We start from the raw sequence: 21,853 nt of genomic DNA, 5'->3' as shown, positions 1-21,853 counted from the left end.
GAAAAATTATTTCTGGCTGCTTTTCCCATACTAATAAGATAATTTCACTTGTAGATACTTTTGCAGCACTTCCTGAGCCATGCTATGCCCATTTGAAAATAGAAATCCTTTTATCCAAATGTGAAGAAAATTTTCCATGAAATCAGTGCTTTGGCTGGGCAAAACACATTTCTGCTGCGTTTTCTTGTTTAACACAGTTGCGACAGTTATATTTTGTCCCATTACAGAGCAAGTCTCTACTAGAATTAATGATCAGCATTAGCTGGGAGATTTAGAACAAAATTCTGTGCATAAGGAACATCTATATTCTGAAACCCACTGGCACATGCTGTAAAATGTCATTTGCCTAAAAAGTTAGTGGTGAGGAGAATTGTTTTGGATTTCTTTTGTTTGGTGCAAAATCACGTAAGGAGTAATGGATTATTCAGCATCAGTGCTGCAATGGTGTTCCAATGCAATGGTTTCAGGCAAACAATCTGTCAAGAATAGGACATTTCTTAAAGACCAACAGTGTCTTCTGTCCACGCTTTTTATGACAGGCTTTCTTATATAACTCCACTCAACTTTGCATGCAGCCATAACAAAATGAGGAGAATGTAATTCTTTGCTTATTGGCATCTGTAAAAGCATTTCATCCCAAGTAATATTTCTTGTGATATAGGTTTGTCAGCTAGTTTGCAAATAAATACAGAAAAGCTGCTTTTGTTGTCAGTTTACCAATACTGACGTGACATTCAAGGCTTGTTTTTCCTGAATAATCAGTAAGTGAGTTCATCAGAATGCACTCAGCCTGTGCCTGCAATACTGTGCTTACAATTATAAGGCTTACAGATTCACAAATAAATTGTTCTGAAGAGAGGAACACGGGCTTTCTTTAATTCATATCTGTTACTTTGACCTAAATAACACTCTTTTCTCCACCTCATCACCAATAAATACATTCCATATTTCCAAATATGCCATCCAGTGTCTTAATGCATGTTACTAAGTAACAGGTATGAAGATTCATATCGAATCTGAACAACAGCTCTTCTCTTTCAGCCTCTGAGTTTACATGCTTCATTGATTCTCTAGGACTTGTAGCTTTGCCCAAGCCCAACAAGTTATCTTGTACTGACCAGGTGATCCCAAGCGTTTAGCACGGTCACTTAGATTCTGTTCTGCCAGGCAAGGTGTCTCCCAGGCAGCATATTCCCCAGTGGTACGGGAACTTCTAGATTGTAGTCCTCTCTTCTTTTCCTTTCCTTTTTCTTAAATAATCTGTGGGTATGTGAGTGAATAGCAGTAGATAAGGCACAGGCTGCAAACCAACCTTTTCTCACTACACTAACATAATTTTCATTGATCTTCCTCTGATCTCTCAAACACCTCTGAGGTCTCACTGGCTCCTGGCTGCTCACAAGAAAAAGGCCAGAGTTTATATTGATTTAGAGAGAGACACACTGAACAGCGGAAGGTTGTAAAGGTTTGGCATTTCTCAGTCCTGCAGCAGGACTACTTAGATTATTATCCTGGAATTCATAGTGGAGTTGAAAATTCTGTGTTTTAAACCAATAGAGACTTATGACTTAATTTGTGGTACACAAAGCGGCAAAATATATGCTTGGTGCAATATTCCAGCAGGAGTACTGGTAATTTTCATCATCATAAATCTAGTAATGTACACCAGGCACAGCCAGTCCGAAAGACTGTTGATAGAAAATCAGACTGAGACATAATAATGAAAATTTCTAATGAAATTTTGTCAAGAATCTGTAAAGCTTTTGAAAACCAATACACTCATGATATGCTTTTACGGTTATTCCAAAGAGATTCCAAAGAGATGTTATGTGGCCGGCCTGTAAACAAAATACCCAGAGCACATCCTATCTACCCCCTGGCATGTATAAGAAAAATGCAACTCAAAACCAAATGTGGGTGACTGAGCGATACCTTACGGTTTATGCAGCTGTCCCCCATGTACTTAATATTATTTTCTTACCTTCAAATGTGGAACAAAGTGTTTTCAATGGATAAGGAAGGCTTGGGTTTTTTTAAAGTTTGTGTTTGAATAGATTTCCAAAGAGACTAGAGTAAGTATATCTTTATCTATGCACACATTAGTACTCTTAGAAAAGAGATTTGTTACTTTATTGCAGCTCACAATTGATTTTCTTAGCCAGTTTACACTTCCTCCTATGAAAATAACAGATGACGTAAATGGGAGCTAAGAGGGACTGTGGGCAGAATTTTGAATTTTGCATATTTTGCATATATCTCAGTGGTCACATCACACCTCTTCTTCATGTCCGCATCCCGGAGGATACTAGAACAGCTGCTGAGGTACTTTTAAGAGTTTGAGTCTTAATTTGTTATTTTAGTTTGGCCAGAATGAACAGTACATTGAGGGTTTATTCATTATTCAGACTCGTGGCAGGGGGCGGGGAGGTTAGAGCTTTTTGTTTGTGAAGGCAGTTTGCGCGTGTTGTGTCTCCCTCTGTGCCAGTTCCATAGGCACCTCTTGATCAACTTGCTCCTCAAACAGATATGCTGCCCCTGGTATAAAACACAGTGATAATGTGATGAATCTGATAAGGAAGGACACATTTTTATCCCAGTTTGACTCCATACTCCTGATATTCCTTAACTGTTAACAACACTCATACGCTGGGATCTATTCCTTAATATGGCTTAATGCGTAACTAAAGGCACTGGAAATGAACATGTCACAAAGTTCTCTGCATCTCTGCTGAGTCCATGAGTTCAGGTGCTTTGGTGGATTTTGGATCTAGTGAGTGCGTCCAGAAATCCATTCTATGGTGAGTTGTTACTGTAAAGTTTAGTCAGTGGAAGTTGTTCTTTTAAGAAACACACATCCCAAAGCAATTGTCAGGAGGAGGAGAATGTGTTGCGTTTCATCTTTAGGGTCTAAGCATTTGTTTGGAATCCCAGCTGCTCTCTTTGATGGTGAGAGAGGAGACGGCAGTTAGTTATGCTGAGAGTCAGAGATGCTGGTGTAAGTCAACAGGAACTCCACAAGACAGAGAAGCCCTACTAACCTAAAATCGGTGTCACCAAGAGCATAAGCAAGGACCAGAGTGAGTATTTAATATTTTTATATGAGCCTAGAAACAATCTTTGTTTATCAGGCAGCCTGCACTACTTAAAGGGTTAACATCTTATTATTTGAACTGGGATCCAGTTCCTTTCTTCATGCTGCAGGGAACCTACACAGATGTCAGATTACCTATCATGTATTGTTACAAAATGAGTTGCTAATATGTAAACAGTAAATTGGAATTGGCTGAACCTCCAACTGGCCATAGCCAATACTATTGGCAAAAGTCCTTCTATGGAAACGATTCAAAACTTTTTCTCTGCATAAATCTGGAAATTCAAGTGTCAGTAATCAAAATACTTCTGTGAAACCCAGAAATACCAGAGACCTTGTTCTTCTCTCAGACGAATATAGCAATTTCCTCTGTGTGAATTTTCTCCTTCTTTTTTGTTGTTCTTACTAAACAGACATTGATGAATGCTCAGATGGCTTTGTTCAGTGTGACAGCCGTGCTAACTGCATTAACCTGCCTGGTTGGTACCACTGTGAATGCAGAGATGGCTACCATGACAATGGGATGTTTTCACCACATGGAGAATCCTGTGAAGGTCAGTATCTAAAAAAGGTGGGGTAGTGTTATGATTGGCATTACAGGAATGTCTGGTATCTCTGTACTGGTCAAGTATTGTCTTGGACACTGTATCAATGAAAGTTAAACCTTGACCCAAAGCAATTGTAGTCTAAAGAAGCATCATAAACAAAAGGCAAAAGAAAATAAAATATGAATACTCCTAACATATAGGTGGAGCATAAGTGGCCATTTCTATGATTTGCTAAGACAATATGTGAAATCAGGCATGGTGCTTAAAACACAGGTTCTCTGGCTCTGCATCTGCTTCTGTGCATGGTCCTTGCATAAGTGATTTCCCGTGGACTGATAGCATGCACTGTAATCTGTCACTCCACAGTAATCTGTTTATATGTTGGATTCTTTATACATAGAAATGGACCTCAATCCAGACCTCAGTTCCTCCACTTCATTCCTCATACATGGAAATAGTCTGTGATGAAAATATTTCCCATTGCAAAGAATGATTCTGCAGCCCTGACACCCTTACCCACACCTGGCTTAATACTGCGGTGCTTCTCCTGTGCATAGGCTAACTGCTTGGAGAAAGTTGCAACTTGAAGAACAACCTTACAAACTGGGAAGCTCTGTGGACTTAGGGCTGGGGCAAGGTGCAGGGGACAAGAAAGTGACAGGGGGGACAAGGAGATGGGAAGGTTTTATTTGTTTATGAATGATGTTAGAGAGAACAGCAGGTTAGTAAGAACACAGTTATTTTCAGATGCAGATCTGAGTATGGAATATTATTCCGCTCTTAAGACACTGCCTGCTGCTGCTCTTAAATAAGAGAAGAAACCAGTCTGTTTTGCCATGGGCTACTTAGGGCAACATTAGGAGAAGGGAGAACCTTTCTGTCTCTGAGTGCTGAAATATTCAGTGCTCACAGTGTAAGCTTTCCTACCTTGCTGTTTAAACTCACATTGGTGGGCTGCATTGGTCCCAAAGGGAAGCAATTGAATTAATTTCACTAAGGCAGACACACAGACAGTTCTCCAGGAGCGAGAATGACCTTTTCAGTATCCCCATCATCAATACTTTATTTCAACACATTTTCACCACAGCTGAAAGCCTGTATTCCCAGGAGGAATCAGCAATTTCAGTCAGCCACTGCTTTCATAAGTCGAGCTTTCTTTGTCAAGAACTATCTAAATGTCAGTGTTAGCTGGCCAGGTGTTAGGACAAGAAGGTGCAAAGAAGAAGTTGTGATCCCTGATTGTAACATTGCCCTTCTGTCACTCGCAGCACGGGTAATACTCTAGCCAGGCATTTATGGAAATATTCTCAATACCCCAAGTTTTATCTTCAGTGTCAATATAACATTTGTCTCATGGGTTGAAGATAGTGGTTTGGCACGTGCTATCTCAAGAGATATAAGTGATACAAAGTGACTCTGTTAAGATGTGTGCAAACAAGCAACAATTAAGCAGCAATTTCTAAGCAAATGAAAAGCCAAGGAAAAAGAAATATGGGGATTGCTACATGTATGCAGAAGTGGCAATTATTAGAATGTTTTGACCTTTTCTAGAAAGCACCAGCAGCTCTTTATTAAACATACACAGAGGATAACAAGTAATTAGAATTATATCACAGATGCCAAGAAACTATCGTCATTGCTGATAACCCGAGTCACTAACAGTGGAACACTTTCAGTTTGATTGATTGCAGCTCCAAATTTTGGAATATAGCAACTTGAGATGGAGAGGAAGGTTAGATATTTTATTAGTCTTACTACATCACTTTTTATTGGATTGGAGCTTGTGACATTGTGTCTCAGACAGAACATAAAACCTGAAAAAGGTACGAAGAGACAGCCTAAAATCCATTGCAGTATGGAAAGTTGAACTTCCAGTAGCAGAGTGCAGTAGTGCAAAAGCAATTGGTTTCTCTGCTGTCGGATCTTTCCACTGTGAGAGATTTCCCTACTGAGTTTAAAGACATAAGAAAATGGATTTCTTTTGTCACTTCTTCAGTATCCCCTAGTTAGAGGTGATTAGATTGAGCTGTTGGTGGATGGTCTTTTAGACGCTCAACTGTAATTAGGGAACGGCTTCCAGGCTATACTAATCACAGATTTCAAATCTCAGTTCTCCACTTCCCACCGGCAGCTGTATGAGCTTCTTGCTGCATCTGGGACCAGTGTCCTCTGAACCTTTCTGGCTTGTGCAAGTGCTACAGCTTGCAGAACTGTAGAAGGAACAGTGCTGAATTAGACCAAAGAGAAACTGGGCCTGCCTTGATTTCTTTCTTGGGGGAACAAAGAATTTAAACCTCATGGGGATTAGGAAATGTTTTCCGAGTGCTTGTCCATTTTGCTTTCTAAGAGAACTACTTCAGAGTAGTGTTTATATGGAGCGCATAATAGGCTTGTCTTTGGCTCATCTTTTGTAAGTTTTAGTTGCTTTGAAGAAAGTTCCCTCTTTCAGTGGAGAAAATCTTTAAAAGCCAAGGAAGTGTGGGTTCAATTCTTTTCTTTCTTGATTGTTCTATATGGTCTCCCTCAAATCTGGGTCTGTCTGTGTCCCCTGGACATGTGCTGATAGCACTGCTGAAAGCATTTCTGTGATCAGTGGTAGTCAGAAACTTGTTTCCTTCAGCAAAGGCTCCAGTTTTAAAGATTCAGGTGGAAACACCTCTGTTAAGATCACAGAAGCATTTCCTTAAAAACCTTATTTTAACAGAATACCAAAACTGCACCTACCCCTTTTGCAGGAAATGGTCCCCTTAGGACATCATACTAAATATTGCTAGCTAGAGGTGGACTCCTTGGTAGCATTAGACTTTGTCAGTGCTTGATAATGAAATAATAGTTGCTGAATTGCCTGTTTTACACATATATTGACCTTGGCTACTGCTGCTTCTTTGGCACGACTGAGAATATTGAGTATTTTGACTAATGTACTTGAACGCAGAAATTCATAATCCCATTTTATTGTACCTACAGGCAATGGAAGACCTAGAGATTCCTTTGCTATTAGTTTTGCTTCACATTATACTCCTGGATAGACCTGTGGTCTCTATAACAATTACTGAGAGAAATGATGGGAAGTGCAGCTGTAGGGCTTCAGCCTCTTAGCAGCACTTGCTGCTTTTCCCTTGGAAATATAATTATGTTATGCATCATCTTATTTCCAGAAAAGTGGTGAAAGATCAGCCGCTTAGTCTTTGAGAACTGCATGGGTTTGGGAAGTCTTAAATTTTATATATATGTAAATATAGCATTCAGCATGGTATATTATCTGGTACCTTCCTTTTTGCCCCCCTACAGGTTTTCTTTATAGTTTCTTTACACAGTCTTATTGGTGCTCGGAAGGTTGTCTCTCCTGTGCCATTTCATAAAAGAGACCTAGGCTAAGATAGCAGATATTGCAGCCTCAAGCTTCATTGCATTAAAAAACTGGAAGCACTGAGGGCAAAATCCTAAAATAAGAATGTTCAGGCCCAGTTAATATTTGCTCTGCAGTTCTATGTAAGATCCTGATTCCTTTGAATTTTTCCCTTGCAATGTCTAAAAGCTTCCAAAATCAGTTGAAAAGAGAAGGTGTATTTGTTTGTACCAGAATAGTGCAGGTTATCCCTCATCAGCCTTTGGATATTTTGCATACTTCCACGTCTGAAGAATAGCTCACCTAATTAATGAAGTCCATTAGGACTTACCAAGAGTATTTGGCACGAACCAGCTGTTGTTGATACAGAATATGAGATCAACATACCTTCACTCTCAGCAGGTACCACATTCTTTAAATGAGACAGTTGCAAATGAACGGATTGGAAAGCATCAATCCAGAATGCCCAATTCAAAAAGGATCCTTTTTAGTTGCAAGGGTTTATTTGTATGTGTATGTTCTGAAATGTCGTTACGTTCTTCTTCTGCCATCCTGCTTGCAGAAGTAGAATCACTTCCTTCTCTGTGTGATGGAGCAGGCTGCCTGCCAACACAGAGGGCTGGAGCTTTACTTGAACAGTATTTTCCACAGTCCAGGGTAATGAGGGATGGAGGCATATTACAAGCCCCAGGATGCTTCCCAACCTTAATGAATGAACAAAGTCCAAAATGGTCACTTCAGCATCCATGTATCTGGATCTGGAAGGCAGAGGAATTGCTGACTGTCAGGATGTCTGAATTTATCTCACAGTGCATCCAGTATTTTAACTAGTACATGAAATTTCTTGTAGTTGAAAAACTGCTGTCAGTTCGGAGTCCTACACTTAGATCTTTCTGCGGTGCTGGTAATGTTTAACAGAAGCTTTGTTACTGATAGCACTTAAGGAGACAGGAAATAAAGAATCACTACTCTTCAACAGGAAATCCTACTCGCGCTCACAAAGCCCCATGGAAATCCTTTCGCCTTTATTCATGATCATAAAAGGTCAACAAATAAAACCATAAAGTGACTTTTTTTCTGTCCATCCCGAACAGAGCTATAAGCATTAAGGCTTCATTATTGAGTTTGGGAACCCAACTTAAGCATCACCAAACAGAAGGCAGATATGGAGACACTTTAGTATTTTAATATTCTGGAGTGTGCACAGAGTACAAAATTGGCAGAGTTTCTCATCTTTTATAAAAGGACTAATAAAACAGAAACTCAACCACTACATCTTATAAGAGAGTAATTTGAACACGTTTACTGTATCAGGAAACAACATTTCTGTGAAGCCGGTGTTACTGGCATCTGAAGTCTCAGCTCTTCATCTTCCACATCTGCTAAGCACTCTGACAGCTGGCTTGCATGAAGTCACGAATAAATTATTCACAATTCACTTGCTCTTTGAAGAATGATTACATCAGTCAATAGATTTACTTAGAGAAGAACAGAAATGAAACTTTCTGCTCAGAAGAGCTTGGGCTCCCTATCAAATGCACTCCTTCCTGTTTTGCTGAAGCAAAAAGTATTCAGGTATCCTCATGTTGTCACCTTGCTGAGCTAATGCTACTCCTCAGAGCTAAGGTAACTGGGAAACTTCAGTTGCTTCAGAGCAACATCACTGTCCACCCTCCCAACCCATCTCTTCTAACAGCACATTTCTCAGTGATACAAATGTTCATCTTTTCTTTACATAGATGACACTCTAACTGATATCAGAGTGATTCTGGTAGGAAATCATGTCTGAGGGAGACCTTTTGGGGCTTTATGTCAACATCCTGCACGTAATCTGGATAGCTCATCAGAGGAGGGAAAGTTGCGACTTTCCATCAGCTATATCAGAATGCATCTCCGAGCCCTTTGTCACTACCTAGCAAGGTGTACACGGTTATTTTCTAATTGTGCCTTGTTCATGTGCCTTGTGAGTTTATTGTGACTTTTCTCATCTGTCGTTATCAATATAGTATTTGTGGTTTTTTGCCCAAAATACTATTGAGCTGTCATTATTTAGAGCTATCCACAGTAGCTCCAAGATCTCTTTCCAGAATAGATCTTAAAAGGCTGGTTTGATTTTTGAATGGGTATTTCCCCATACACCTTACAGTTGAATCTCATTTGACATATTATTGTTTACTCAGTCAATATCATGAAATACTTCTATATTTCTCTGTCAATTTTTTGTTTTTAATACTTTCTTATCAACAGCTTTTTTCATCTCGCTGTTGGTCCATTCCTCCAGATGACTAAGTATATTGGGCAGCACACATTCTGGCACAAATTCCTGGGGAACTTCCCTGGGACAACTCTCCATTGTGACAGCCGGACCATTTATTCCTGCCTTTTATTACTTACTAATTAACCTGCTATTAACTGTGAGTCAACGACCTCTTTTATTCCATGGCACATAGTTCCATGGAATGGAATGCTTTAAGAGCATGTATTATGCAAAGGAGCTCCTGAAGTTTTCCAATAAAAATAGTACATTATATGAAACGTATCCCCCCTTTAAAGTCTTTTTCGTTAATATAGTATACGTTTACTCTGAATCTATAATATAGTATCTTTAAACAATCTTCTTTCTATCTGAAAACGTTTTATCCTTTTGGCTGCTAGTTTTAATTCATCTTTAAAACTTCATCAGTTTAACATAATCCCTCCTTTGAAAATAAAAGCACTACCACAGAGATTTTTTTGCAGCCTTTTAAAATTCCTTTAAGGATGTTGAACTTGCGTACATTGTGGTTACTGTTGGTAACCAATACAGAGTAGTTGTTCAGTAGAGACATTTTGAATCAGAGCCTGCACGCTGCTCAGGGCCAAGTCAAATGGTGCTTTGTCCCTTTGGGATTCTTTGACTCTCTGTTCCAAGAAACAGTCAGTATATCTGTTAAATACAGCCTTGGGTCACAACCTGGTGGGGCAACTGAAATTTCTGTATTTCTGGAGTTTTCTGTCCTTGCAGTCTGTCAAATATTACAAATGGAGTTTAGGCATTCCAGGTACTGTCACCATTTTGTATAGCTTTAGTCCAGTATTTTTCCTGTGTAGGCATGAAATTACTTGTGATACAATTAACTCCTAGCTTTCTTTAACATGTATCACTACTTCTTCTTCCGTAGTACTCCTTTGTCACTGCAACATTAAGTTGTACTCAGGGTTGATGGTAAGAAAAGGAAAATCCTTAAAAGTGTGCCAGACCAAAGCTCCTGCAACTTTTAGTGTAGACTAGATAAATAAGAACTGGTTCTCAATTTAGCACTAAATAACTAGTTACGCTTTGTTTCTGTTTTTTTCTGAGGCAAACCTCCAAGTCTTTTGAGACTTAATGTCATAACATTCTAATGTCATAACATTCAAGCTGCTTGATTCCGAAGCAGTGTGTTTAAATAGCCTGAAGTGAATTTTTTTTTTTTTTTTTTAAACAATATGGGAGAGATAATAACATGCCTCTGTGGCTGGATATACTGGGAATACGCAACCTGTAATGCTCCCCTCTCCTTTTTCAGACACAAAAGATGCAGGGGCCAGTGTACCCTGTCCATATGGTTATGGAAACTGGAGAGCTGGTTATAGCTATTTACTGACATAAACATATATAGTTTACTGACAGAAAAAAAATGTCAGTAACCTAATTCACCATCCATTATAAACCCAAAGAAAAAAGCTGAACAAAGTTTTGCTTGGTAGGGATGATTTGTGCAAGTTCTTTGTAGATAATGCCTGAAGTTTGATGTGGATGAATAATGCAGATGAGCATTTAATTGATGCAACGTCTGTGTTTCTTTTGCAGCGTTATAAACACACTGCTGTTTCTGATTAGGTTAGAATCAAAATCTAAATAGCTCCTGCTTTGACCAGGGATATTTAAATTGCCCTAGCCAGAATATTTATTTTCATGAATCAAACAACTGAAAAAAAACAAGGTTGGGATTTTTCATAAGTTCTCTATGTTGGATAAGCTCAGCTCAATACCAGAGCCGATGATGAAACCTCAATTATTTTCAGTAACAGTGCACTAAGAGTTACCATGTTGAAAAACAAACCCCAAAAGCCTTTTCCTCATGGGAAAATTGTGAAATACACTTGTACATAAGTGCCATATGCAGACTTAGTGTTTACAGGGTCACCATTTGTTGTTTAAAGGAAACTGGTCTTATTTACATGACTGCTGAACTTCCTCCAAGTGTCTCATTAAATATGGCTGCTTTCAGTTAAGTGGCCAGGTTGTTGACAAGTGCTATTATTCGTTTATGACACTAGCTATGTGAAAGCTTTGTACAAAAGAGTGTTTTAAACAAATGAACACAAGTGTCGGAAAGTCATTTATTAAAAATGACTTCAGTGATAAAGAGAATCCTGCTGTTAATCTTAATCATTATATTTAAATAGGATTTGTGTTTGTTCTCTTTACTGCATAACTTAAAACCAGTTAGGCTGCGTATATGGAGATCTTAATTTTAAATTGCCAGATTGTATTACTTTCAGTATGGATTTAAGAGAAAACAGAGGAAGGAGAGGGCAGCTCTTCCATCCTTCTGCTCTGCCCATACCAGCATGATTCAAACCATTCCTGTTAGCTACTTGTCTAAAAACCTTCAGGCTGGAGATTGCACAGGTTTCGCAGGGCTGTCTGTTCCGCGAATTATGTATCCTTACTGTGGGTGGGTTTCCCTGTCTGATGTGCCTGTGATGTTTCAGCTGCTCAGGGCCATGCGAACAGCCACACTGAATTAGGTTCACAATCCCAGTTGTCTTCTGCCCTATTGCAACAGCGGCCGATTCCAGATGCTTCAGAAGATAGTGAGGTAGAAGATGTGGAGATCTGAGATGATTTGCCTGTTCTGGATTATCTGATACAAAAATAAGGGCACCATAGACCCTAATGCATGAAATGTAATCTCTCTTCCAAAATCTGTTAGCATTGCAAATTGAATTTGGGCAGCCTGATCGAGTGGAAGATACCCCTGCCCATGGCAGAGGGGTTGGAACGAGATGATCTTTAAGGTCTCTTCCAACCCAAAGCAATCTATGATTCTATGAATATTCTTGCAAGCTTTATACACTTTTGGCTATGCTGTTTTTTTTCCCTCTTACCACACTGTGGCAGTGAGTGTCATAGTTTATGCATTATATGAAAAATTATTTCCTTTTATCAGACTTTAATTTCTTGTCTTTCAGTTTCATTCACTGCCCCATCTTGCGTGTTAGGCAATTGGAGAACAAAAGCTCTCAACATGTCTTTTCTGGAGTATTCATTATTGTTTTGGTTATATCCCTTCTTGCTGATGTTCTTTTAGAGATGAACAATCCATTTCTTTTCCGTTCTTCTCAAATGACATTTTCCTCATCCTTCCCAGAAGCCCTAGTAATTTTGCAATACTTTTTTTTGAGATGGTGCCGCTGTTATTGCACACAGTATTTGAAGAAAACCCACAATGCTGCTTACTTATACAATGGAATTCTAATAATTTCCCTCCTGTTTTTCATCCCAATTCATATTCATGTTAGCAACTTGTTTACTTTTTTTTTTGACTGCAGCTACACTTGGAATTGAAATCATAATTGAGTTATTTCTCTTTAAACTGAATGTGCTTGAGGTGAATTGCAGGTTTCATTTCCATTGTTGAACCCAAAGCTGAGTGTTTTATTAAGTTTTTATGCTGATGGTGAAAGACACATTCATGACCATATTGCTTGTTTTGTCTTGTACTGATCTGTTGGACAGTTAAATATCACAATGCTACCTTTTAATGAACTCTAATTAAGAGCTTGGGCCAGACTGTTGTGAAATTGTATGTAGAATTTAACTCTTCTGGTGTTTTCCACGTTTTATCGCATATAGCTGTTTACTTCATGCCCTTTCAAAGCTTTTTTCTCAGATAACTTTTGTCCATATGGACAGCTGAAAAAGCTAAATAAAGACTATTCAAGTAGAAGGCAGTGTGTGCTGCTAGTTTGCCATTGCAAAATAATTGTGTGTACCTTGATGAAGTAGGCCCTTAAAGGTACTCTTGAATTCTTTGAGATATGATTGTTTTGAAGTCATTTACCTTTATTCACTGGAGGCATTATTTTTTTTTCTTTATTTTCTATGCTAGACACAAGGGCTATAGATGTCACTGCAACTTGAATAATTAAAATATTCCAGTTTGCACACCCTAATAAATGATGCAACTTAAAGCATGGTGTGCTTGCTTAAATGAGCTTACAGGTCAGACGTCACCTTTCACATTGACTTCTCAGCAAGTGAACTCAAACGTGCTAGACAGAGCCAGCAAAAGGTTTTGAAAACAAGATTCTGCAGCTTTTCTTATTTAACTGTGCATCTCATGAATGGTTGCCACAAACTAATGTTCTTTGTGGAGCTGCGAATTATTTTTGTTCATATGTTTCCTGTGATTTCTTCATCCTAACTACCTTACTCAATAGCATTCACTTAGAAAGCTGTATAGGAAACCTCAAAATACCGTGTTTTAAAAGTTGATGTGACTTGAAAAATATTTTTTGTGAACTTGTAAGTTATTTCTCCCTGTTCTGGTGAAGTGCAAATTAATTTTCAGCTGACGGCTTTAATGGCCAAGAATCATTTATATTGACTGCTGCAAGAACATTTTTGTTAATTGAATGTGGTCTAAGAGCATTACATGGCATGTTTTTGCAGACATTGATGAATGTGGAACTGGAAGGCATAGCTGTGCCAATGACACTGTTTGCTTTAACTTGGATGGTGGGTACGATTGTCGATGTCCCCATGGCAAGAACTGCACAGGAGACTGTATCCATGAAGACAAAATCAAGCACAACGGTCAGATTTGGGTGCTGGAGAATGACAGATGCTCTGTCTGCTCGTGCCAGGTTAGTAGAAATAGAACTAGCTGCTTCTGCAAGATGGTGGTAGGGATGAAGGGAAGACTGTTGTGATTTAAGTGAAATTCCTGTTTTAGCTGCCTTCTCAGGTGTCCGTGTGATGCTACAGAAAAATGGGATTATATATTATATACGATTTTGGGGAGAGCTTCTCTCTCCAATCTGCACGAGCAGAACTTCCATGGAAGATTTATTATATGATACTGGGAGAAGGACAGTAGCAGCACTGAGGAGAAGGACTTGGGGGTACTGGTGGATGAAAAGCTGGACATGAGCTGACAATGTGCGCTCGCAGCCCAGAAGGCCAACCGTACCCTGGGCTGCATCAAAAGAAGTGAGGCCAGCAGGTCGAGGGAGGTGATTCTGCCCCTCTACTCTGCTTTAGTGAGACCCACCTGGAGTACTGCATCCAGCTCTGGAGTCCTCAGCACAGGAAAGACATGGACCTGTTGGAGCAGGTCCAGAGGAGGGCCACAAAAATGATCAGAGGGATGGAACACCTCTCCTATGAGAGAGTTGAGGTTGTTCAGCCTGGAGAAGAGAAGGCTCTGGGGAGACCTTATAGCAGCCTTCCAGTACTTAAGGGGAGCTTATAAGAAAGATGGGGACAGACTTTTTAGCAGGGCCTGTTGCGATAGGACAAGGGGTCATGGCTTTAAACTAAACCAGGGTAGATTCAGACTAGACATAGGGAAGAAATTTTTTACAATGAGGGTGGTGAGGCACTGGAACAGGTTGCCCAGAGAGGTGGTAGATGCCCCATCCCTGGAAACATTCAAGGGTCAGGTTGGACAGGGCTCTGAGCAACCTGATCTAATTGAAGATGTCCCTGCTCATTGCAGGGGAGGTTGGACTAGATGACCTTTAAAGGTCCCTTCCAACCCAAACTATTCTATGACTCTATGATTCTACTATTTTCTTAGCAGAGATGCCACCTGTGTTTTCTGGGTGGGAGTAACGGCATTTTCAGGCAAAGAAACTGTCTGTCTAGACACATATTGGCGTTGGTGACTGACGCCAGTATCTCTAGCAGATGGCTATAAATAGAAGTAGGTTCTGTATCTGCAGAGTAATTCAGCTTAGCTTTCTCAAATGTTTGCTGTGGAAACCTTGATCCCAAGCTAAATGCTGATGAAGAATGAAGGCCCAATATGCAGCTGACAAAGTCCTGAGCATTTCAGCAGCTCAAGTTTCATGGGCATGAATTTAATTTCAGACTACCTATCATCTTCCTTATGTGAATAATTACAGAAGAGAGGGACTGATCTGGAAGTTTAAAGCAAGACTTGACTAGCATCTGTATGAGAATGACATAAACTTAGTGCAATCCATTAAAATTTGACCCTTGGGAAAGGCACCCTTGGGTTTCATCAACTTAGGTGAGAGCTGTCTGAAGGTTGGTTGTATGAAGGATGTATATAAGACAACAGGGGAACTTTTTGGTAGTTACTGAGTGTGTATTGTGGTTTCTGCCTCTGTTTGAATTGTATTTTGACAAAAATATCGTATAGTGGAAAAACTCATGAGCTGCTAGTGGCTTAGAATCATGCCAAAAAATAAAATTTTGGTAAAAGTACTGCTGGAGTTGGTGACATTTCTGCCATTGCGCTATGCCTGTCTTCCAACAACAGAGTGGATATGTGATGTGCCGACGAATGGTCTGTGACTGTGAAAATCCCACTGTTGACCTATTTTGCTGTCCTGAATGTGACCCAAGGCTCAGCAGTCAATGTTTACATCAGAGCGGGGAGCTTTCCTACAACAGCGGTGACTCCTGGATACAGAACTGTCAGCAGTGTCGCTGTTTGGTAAGGCTCCTTATTACAGCAGCAGAAACATGAGGGAAAAAGGATATGAGATATTCTGATCTGTGGATAGTTAATTTTCATGCATTAGTGACCATTTAATTTCCTCTGGAGTATGTGTATAATCGAAATCTGGTTTTCATGGATATTTGTCAGAATTGTCAAGTTCCAGTCAAAAATGCATTTTGCCACAATAGACATAATATAAATTATTTAATCATGAAGATTGTTTTAGCAAAGAGTGGAGGTCATTTGGATATGGCACCTACACAGCAACACTCATGTGTTCAGTCATTCGAAGACCAATGTAGCTGTATAAGGACACTCTAAAAATGTATTTATTATCAAGGTTGATAATTTCAAAAATGCCAAAAGGCTAAAATTTGTTTATTCATTCAGACATTCTGAGTAACAGAAAAAATAATAAGACTTGATGCATTTTTCAAAACAGTGAAATGAGTTTTGAAAAAAAAATCTTTTAAAGCTTGTGATCTTTTTCCTAGGCATGTATTTCAGAGTCTGAGCAAAAACTATTCTGCATAATGCCACTCAGGAAGTTTCCATGACAGAAAAAATCCCAAGATAAAAACAACTAGCTTTTATCACAGGTTATCTCCAAATTTAAAGCCTAGTCCATCTAGCAGCTTTCCCTTGTCAGGGTATCATGAATAACAGCCAGAAACCAATTTCTATAGGCATTGTGCTTTCAGTGTTACCGCTGCTAAAATCCAATGAAATAGATTCCCAGGTGCTTCATTAAATGTCTTAAAAACAAAACAAAACAAAACAACCTGCAGTTTGGGATCTGAATAGATGTTTCTTTTTTTTCAAGATGCTACTTCTGTAACTAAAGCCTGCTTTCTTTCAGTTGTCAGGGATTTTTTGGGGGTGACAATGTATTGTCTACTCCTTGTACTGTCCATCACTACAAAAAATAAATTGAAGTATCAAGATCAGTGACTGGTTTTAAGATTGCTTTCATTCTTACCATCATGTGATTCAAAAAGAGGAAAATTGACCCAGATGAAAATTTTGCAAAAGAGTAACTTCACAATATTTTTCTGCAACAAGAGGAGTAAATTTGTAGCTATGGAAAACCCCTGGGAATTTTTTTCAGCTTTTGCTCTGGAGATACTGAACTCATTGTTCTCAAAGCCTTAGATACAGTTTTTGTGAATAAACGCCTTCCCTATGGCCAAATGCTGTTCTCTTTGCCCCTTTTAAACCTAGACTACTCAATCTGTGTTTCAAATGAGCTGAGTAAGTTGGAGATCAGAGATGGACCTGCTCCAGAAGAAATATGCATTAATGACTTCTGTGAAGTCTTTTCTTCAACCAGTAGATCTGAAACTTTGGCCCTTGTCCAGAGTTGAAGGGAAGCTGACCCCAGCTTCTAGTAACTGAAGTGAATAATTAGACATCTTTAGATTTGTGCACAGGCATACAGTAACTTCCCCTGAGAATATTCTGGCCCATCACGAGTCTCTCTTTTGACCTTTCCATACCCTGACTGTACTGAACCCATCACGCAGAAAGCACGATGAAGTTTGGAAGTTCAGGTATTCTGATCTTAACATGCCAAATGGATGTTAAGTGGGTGGAGGTCCTCTCACGGAAAATGCACTGGTGTTCCCTGCTACATTGGGCTGCTGGTAGCTTGACACTTGTAGTTCAGCCAACGCATTTGTAACCGTGGCAGAGATAAACTCTAGCACATCCAGAGCTGAATTTGGGGCTTTATGTGGCGAACCAACAGTCCAAATAGAAGTAAGAACTAGGCAAAACAGGAGATTTTGAAGTACTTTTGCAGTACAGCCCTGTTATGGCTTCTGTCACTTGCAGAAGTAGGACTTCACAAGGACAGATCCATATTCTGTGTTGCATGACGTTTATGGAGAATTTTCAGCTGAAACTTGATGCAGAGTGTGTTGAAATAAGTTAAAACTAATACACTTCCTGAATAGCATACAGAAGAAAGCACCCAACTTGCTGCATCTCCCACAGGCAGTGAATATCAGTGTTCTCTGCACTGACTTCTGAATAGGACCAGATGGATAAAATTAGCCAGTTAAGAAACATAATGCTGAGTCAGAGGAATGGGTAATTAAACAAAGTAAGAGCTAATAATCTTCTCTTGTTCTTGTAATATTTGTAAACAGCAAGGCGAAGTTGACTGCTGGCCCTTGCCATGCCCGGAGGCGGATTGTGAATTCAGTGTCCTCCCTGAGAATGAGTGCTGCCCGCGCTGTGTCACTGACCCCTGCCAAGCAGACACCATTCGCAATGACATTACTAAAACCTGCCTGGATGAAACCAACATCGTTCGCTTCACTGGATCTTCTTGGATTAAGCATGGCACAGAGTGCACCCTCTGCCAGTGCAAGGTAAAGAGCATGAAAATTAAGCTGAGATGACTCTCTGTTCTGTGGCATATAAATGTTAATGCACTGAGTCTGGTCAGTGGGTAGTTGGTGTCTAGACTTGTTTTAAAGCAGCAGAGATTAAAGTAAAAGTGTTCAACTTTGTTAACTTCAGTCTCGCATGTGCTAGAAGGGTGGTTTAATGTGCTAGCAGGTCAGAAGCAGGACAACAGCCCGTGCTGCAGTGTGCTGTGGACAAGTTAGTGAGCTTGGCTTTTCCACCAGGATAGCTCAATTCAAGTTTGATTGTAGCTCTTACCATATAGCTCCATGCTATCTTGGAACCATATACAGTAACGAATAGGTATGTAAGACTAGTAACGAATAGGTATGTAAGACTAGACTTCACACAAGAAATTTGTTCTGTGTGATACTATAGTGTTATCAGAACCGATTGAATTGCTTTTTGAGAATAGTTAATTGTTTTGAGAATAAAAGGACTAGTTATATGTTTACATAGCTTTCTTGCTTTAAAATTAATAGTAGAATCAATATAATATTTAGAACATTTAATACTTTTTGTGGTCAAAGGAATTCGTTGTCTGAGGATAAAAATTAATGGCTATGAGCTTATGTGAATTCTGGTGTCTCTTTTTAAAAATGCAGGAGAAAAGGAGCTTAAAATAAGTTTTTCCATTCAAAATAAGCCTGTAAGATGAATTGTATTTCCCACCATCCCATACTGAAGAATGACAAAGAATGTTTCTACAGGAGCCAAGGAGAGAGAGACAGCAGGATTCATCCATAGATCTTTAATTATTACTGAAATTCACAGTTGATTTTGGTCTTTATGTTCTTCCCAAGCAAGATACTTCCCAAACTCTAGTACATGGTACAATTAACTACTTTGAAAAGGTGCTCATAAAAAATAATCAAACTTCAACATCTCCTTCTGGGAGAGATGGGGATTAACTGATCATGTAGCAGAAGCTGTCAAGCGTCACCTTCTTCCTCCCCTTTGCCTGACGCAATACTGTGCAACAGCAGCTGCTGCTGTCGAGGCATAGTCCTTTTACGAGGGAAGTGGTGTGTGCCAAGTAAGCGTAGGCATTTGTCTTGATGTCAGAACAGGTTGGTGGTTAGAAGAAAATTATGGGATCTGAAAGAGTGGCTAGTAGTTAGAAAGCCAGCTGCTGCCCAAAGGATGTTGAAACAGGTTTACGTGCAGACACCTGTACTTTTGGGGTCTGTAGCTGGTGGCATGCACCAACTCCAATGCTAGAAGTTACTTTTTGCTTGGGCAAGTTGCTGAGGCTTACGTGCCTTGGTTTCCCCATCTGTAAAACAAATAGTTACCTGTGATCCTTCTCTAAAGCGCTTTTGAGATTCAGTGATGGGAAATGTGTTCTCATTGTTGTACTGCTAATCAATGGCAATGCAGAAACCATGTATCCGTTCTGCTGATGGCCACTTGTGTGCTGCTCCCATCTGCCCTTTTCTCTTAAGCAAAGACTGAACCTTAAGTGTCAACTAATTTGTATTCAGTGTAAACACATACATAGACTAATAAAATCCATTGCCACATTGTGAACATAGGTAAGATTAAAACAGATACTCTGACAAACCCCACAGATTTAATACGGCTCAGGTGTGAGTCTGCATAGCAGTGAAGATGTACCACTTTGTCCCTCAGCAAGCCAAATCTTACTCAATTATCTTTACAGAGCAGTTTTCTTTTTGAAATACACTATCTGCTCATATTGGCAGTATTTTAATGTTGTAGTTCTGCATGCAAGCAGCCCACTCCCTCTAGATCAGGTTAATGCTGTGCCCAATTTGTATAGTTCTCCATCTCATTCGTCCTGTGTCACCCCACTCTTTTCTTGCGGAGCATCACATGGAAGGTCAAAGCTCCAGTCTAAGCCTCTCTAAGCAAGCTAGAGCAAAATAGGTTTACACAATTCCTTTAAGAATTCAGAAACCTGGGCATCAGCTAAAGCTGACTTGGCCACAAAACCAGTTCAAATCACAAGTAAAGAAGGTGGACAGTAGGATTTTCTAACATCCTGTAACAGAAGGAGTGAAAGAAAATGTTTGAATGATTCAGACCTCAGTCTTTAATCAGTCCTGGCAGTTTAGTTAACTGAATGTACTTAGAGTAATTTAAAAGTAATACACGCTTTTTATTTGCATTGTAAGAATCGGACTTAAGAAAAGAAGTAGTAGAGATGCAGAAAACAATTTCTCCAGTGCTTTAATGATGTCCATAGCCAATCTGTTCCCTTAATTGCTCATATTCTCAGAATAATGTGTGGACTGTCATCAAAAACTTAATGGATTAATGTTTTCTGGTGTTACAGCCAGGATGTATTAATTTGAAGCATTCAGAACTAAATAAAACCCAGAGCCTGTTCTGCCTGATCTAAATAAAACTCCCAAGTGCCCTGTCTTGTTCAACAGCTTTGTGTACTTGAGCAGATGCCTGATACCTTTACGTCAGGAGCATTTCTTCCACTGATCCCAGCTTCTTTCAGTTTGACTGTTGTAGCTCTGGGATACAGACCACAGCAAACCAAGCAATTAGAGGAATCATAATAGCCCATTCCTTTGGGCAAGGGAAGGACATGACAACAATGTCATGAATCTGATCAAAACCTGTAGATGTATTTTACAAATCTGTACATTCAAATCTGATGGGTGTTTGCAAATGTCTGAGCTTGTTAAATTGGCTTGGTTTGTACAAAATGCTAATTGTTTCAATTCTTCTTTCTGTTTTTCCTTCCTTTAGAATGGCCACGTCTGTTGCTCAGTGGACCCACAGTGCCTTCAGGAACTGTGACACCAACAACCATCTTTCACAAGCAGTTTCTGGTTAAAGAATTTTCCGTCACAAAAAAGACCTTTAGACCAAAAATTGTACAAAATTAAAACTAAAATTAGATTGGTTTCATCCATCTAAAGTGCAGATGTGTGATGAACTCAGTTACCTGAATCAGAGTGAAATTCATGGGACTCAAGCTCAGATGTGTAAACCTTTGTATGAGGTTAGGCCCAAATCTTTTGGCTATTTGTCTGACATCATTATGCAGAATATTTAGGTTAGTGTAAAGTGACACATTGTAACGCTGTACATAACGAAGTCAAGATCCAAAATCAACTAGGAGCTCTTACGGGGTCTTCCGAAGCTTTGAGAGTCCAACACTTGCCCAGATGCAGAGATTTTTACCTAATCATATTTGGATCTGCACAAATGTGTTTGATTGCTCACTGCAGAATTTAGCAGATGTTTGAGTAAAAGGATGAAGCCTTCAGGAATAAAGAACCTAGCAGCTAAGATGTGATATGTACAGTGTGTGCGCTGAAAAAAAAAAAGATAGAAGTTATTGTAAAAACAAAACAAAAAAAAACAACAAAAAAAAACCAAAAAAGAAAAACTGTGATGCACAGGCATGGCTTCTTAATGTTTTCTGATGGGAAAAGTCATCAATATTTCCTTGTTTTACTGCACTTACTATTATTTCTTGATTGAATTTGTTCAGTATAAGCTCGTTATTGTGCAAATTTAAATAAATATTTCTCTTACCTTAAGTTTCTGTTTGTGCCATCTTTCCTTTTCAGGGATTTCATTTTCATGCGTGTTGTTACTGTTCCTTCTCTGCCAGCATGCCTAGGCAGCTGGGCAATACAGGTGGAGTGTTGCTGGTCTAGCTCCTCTACGTATGGGAGCATCTGCCCAGCACCACCTTATGCCTATTATTTCTTATCTTTGTTATTCTTCTGGGAATACATAA

At 39.4% G+C, this 21,853-nt stretch overlaps 1 protein-coding gene across 1 annotated transcript in view; it reads left to right on the top strand.

The window, feature by feature from the left end:
* NELL2 (neural EGFL like 2) overlaps positions 1 to 21,510 on the top strand; it is a 162,056-nt gene extending 140,546 nt beyond the window's left edge. The window contains exons 16-20 of the mRNA XM_072876150.1: positions 3,505 to 3,645; positions 13,692 to 13,885; positions 15,529 to 15,705; positions 17,862 to 18,086; positions 20,851 to 21,510. Of these exons, the coding sequence (XP_072732251.1) occupies positions 3,505 to 3,645; positions 13,692 to 13,885; positions 15,529 to 15,705; positions 17,862 to 18,086; positions 20,851 to 20,901 (788 nt within the window). The 3' untranslated portion in view covers positions 20,902 to 21,510. The remainder of the gene's footprint in view (positions 1 to 3,504; positions 3,646 to 13,691; positions 13,886 to 15,528; positions 15,706 to 17,861; positions 18,087 to 20,850) is intronic.
* Positions 21,511 to 21,853: the final 343 nt, after the last annotated feature.

Source organism: Ciconia boyciana, chromosome 1 (assembly GCF_034638445.1).
Source record: "Ciconia boyciana chromosome 1, ASM3463844v1, whole genome shotgun sequence".
Taxonomy (NCBI): Eukaryota; Metazoa; Chordata; class Aves; order Ciconiiformes; family Ciconiidae; genus Ciconia; species Ciconia boyciana.
This window is presented reverse-complemented; position numbering and strand designations above follow the sequence as displayed.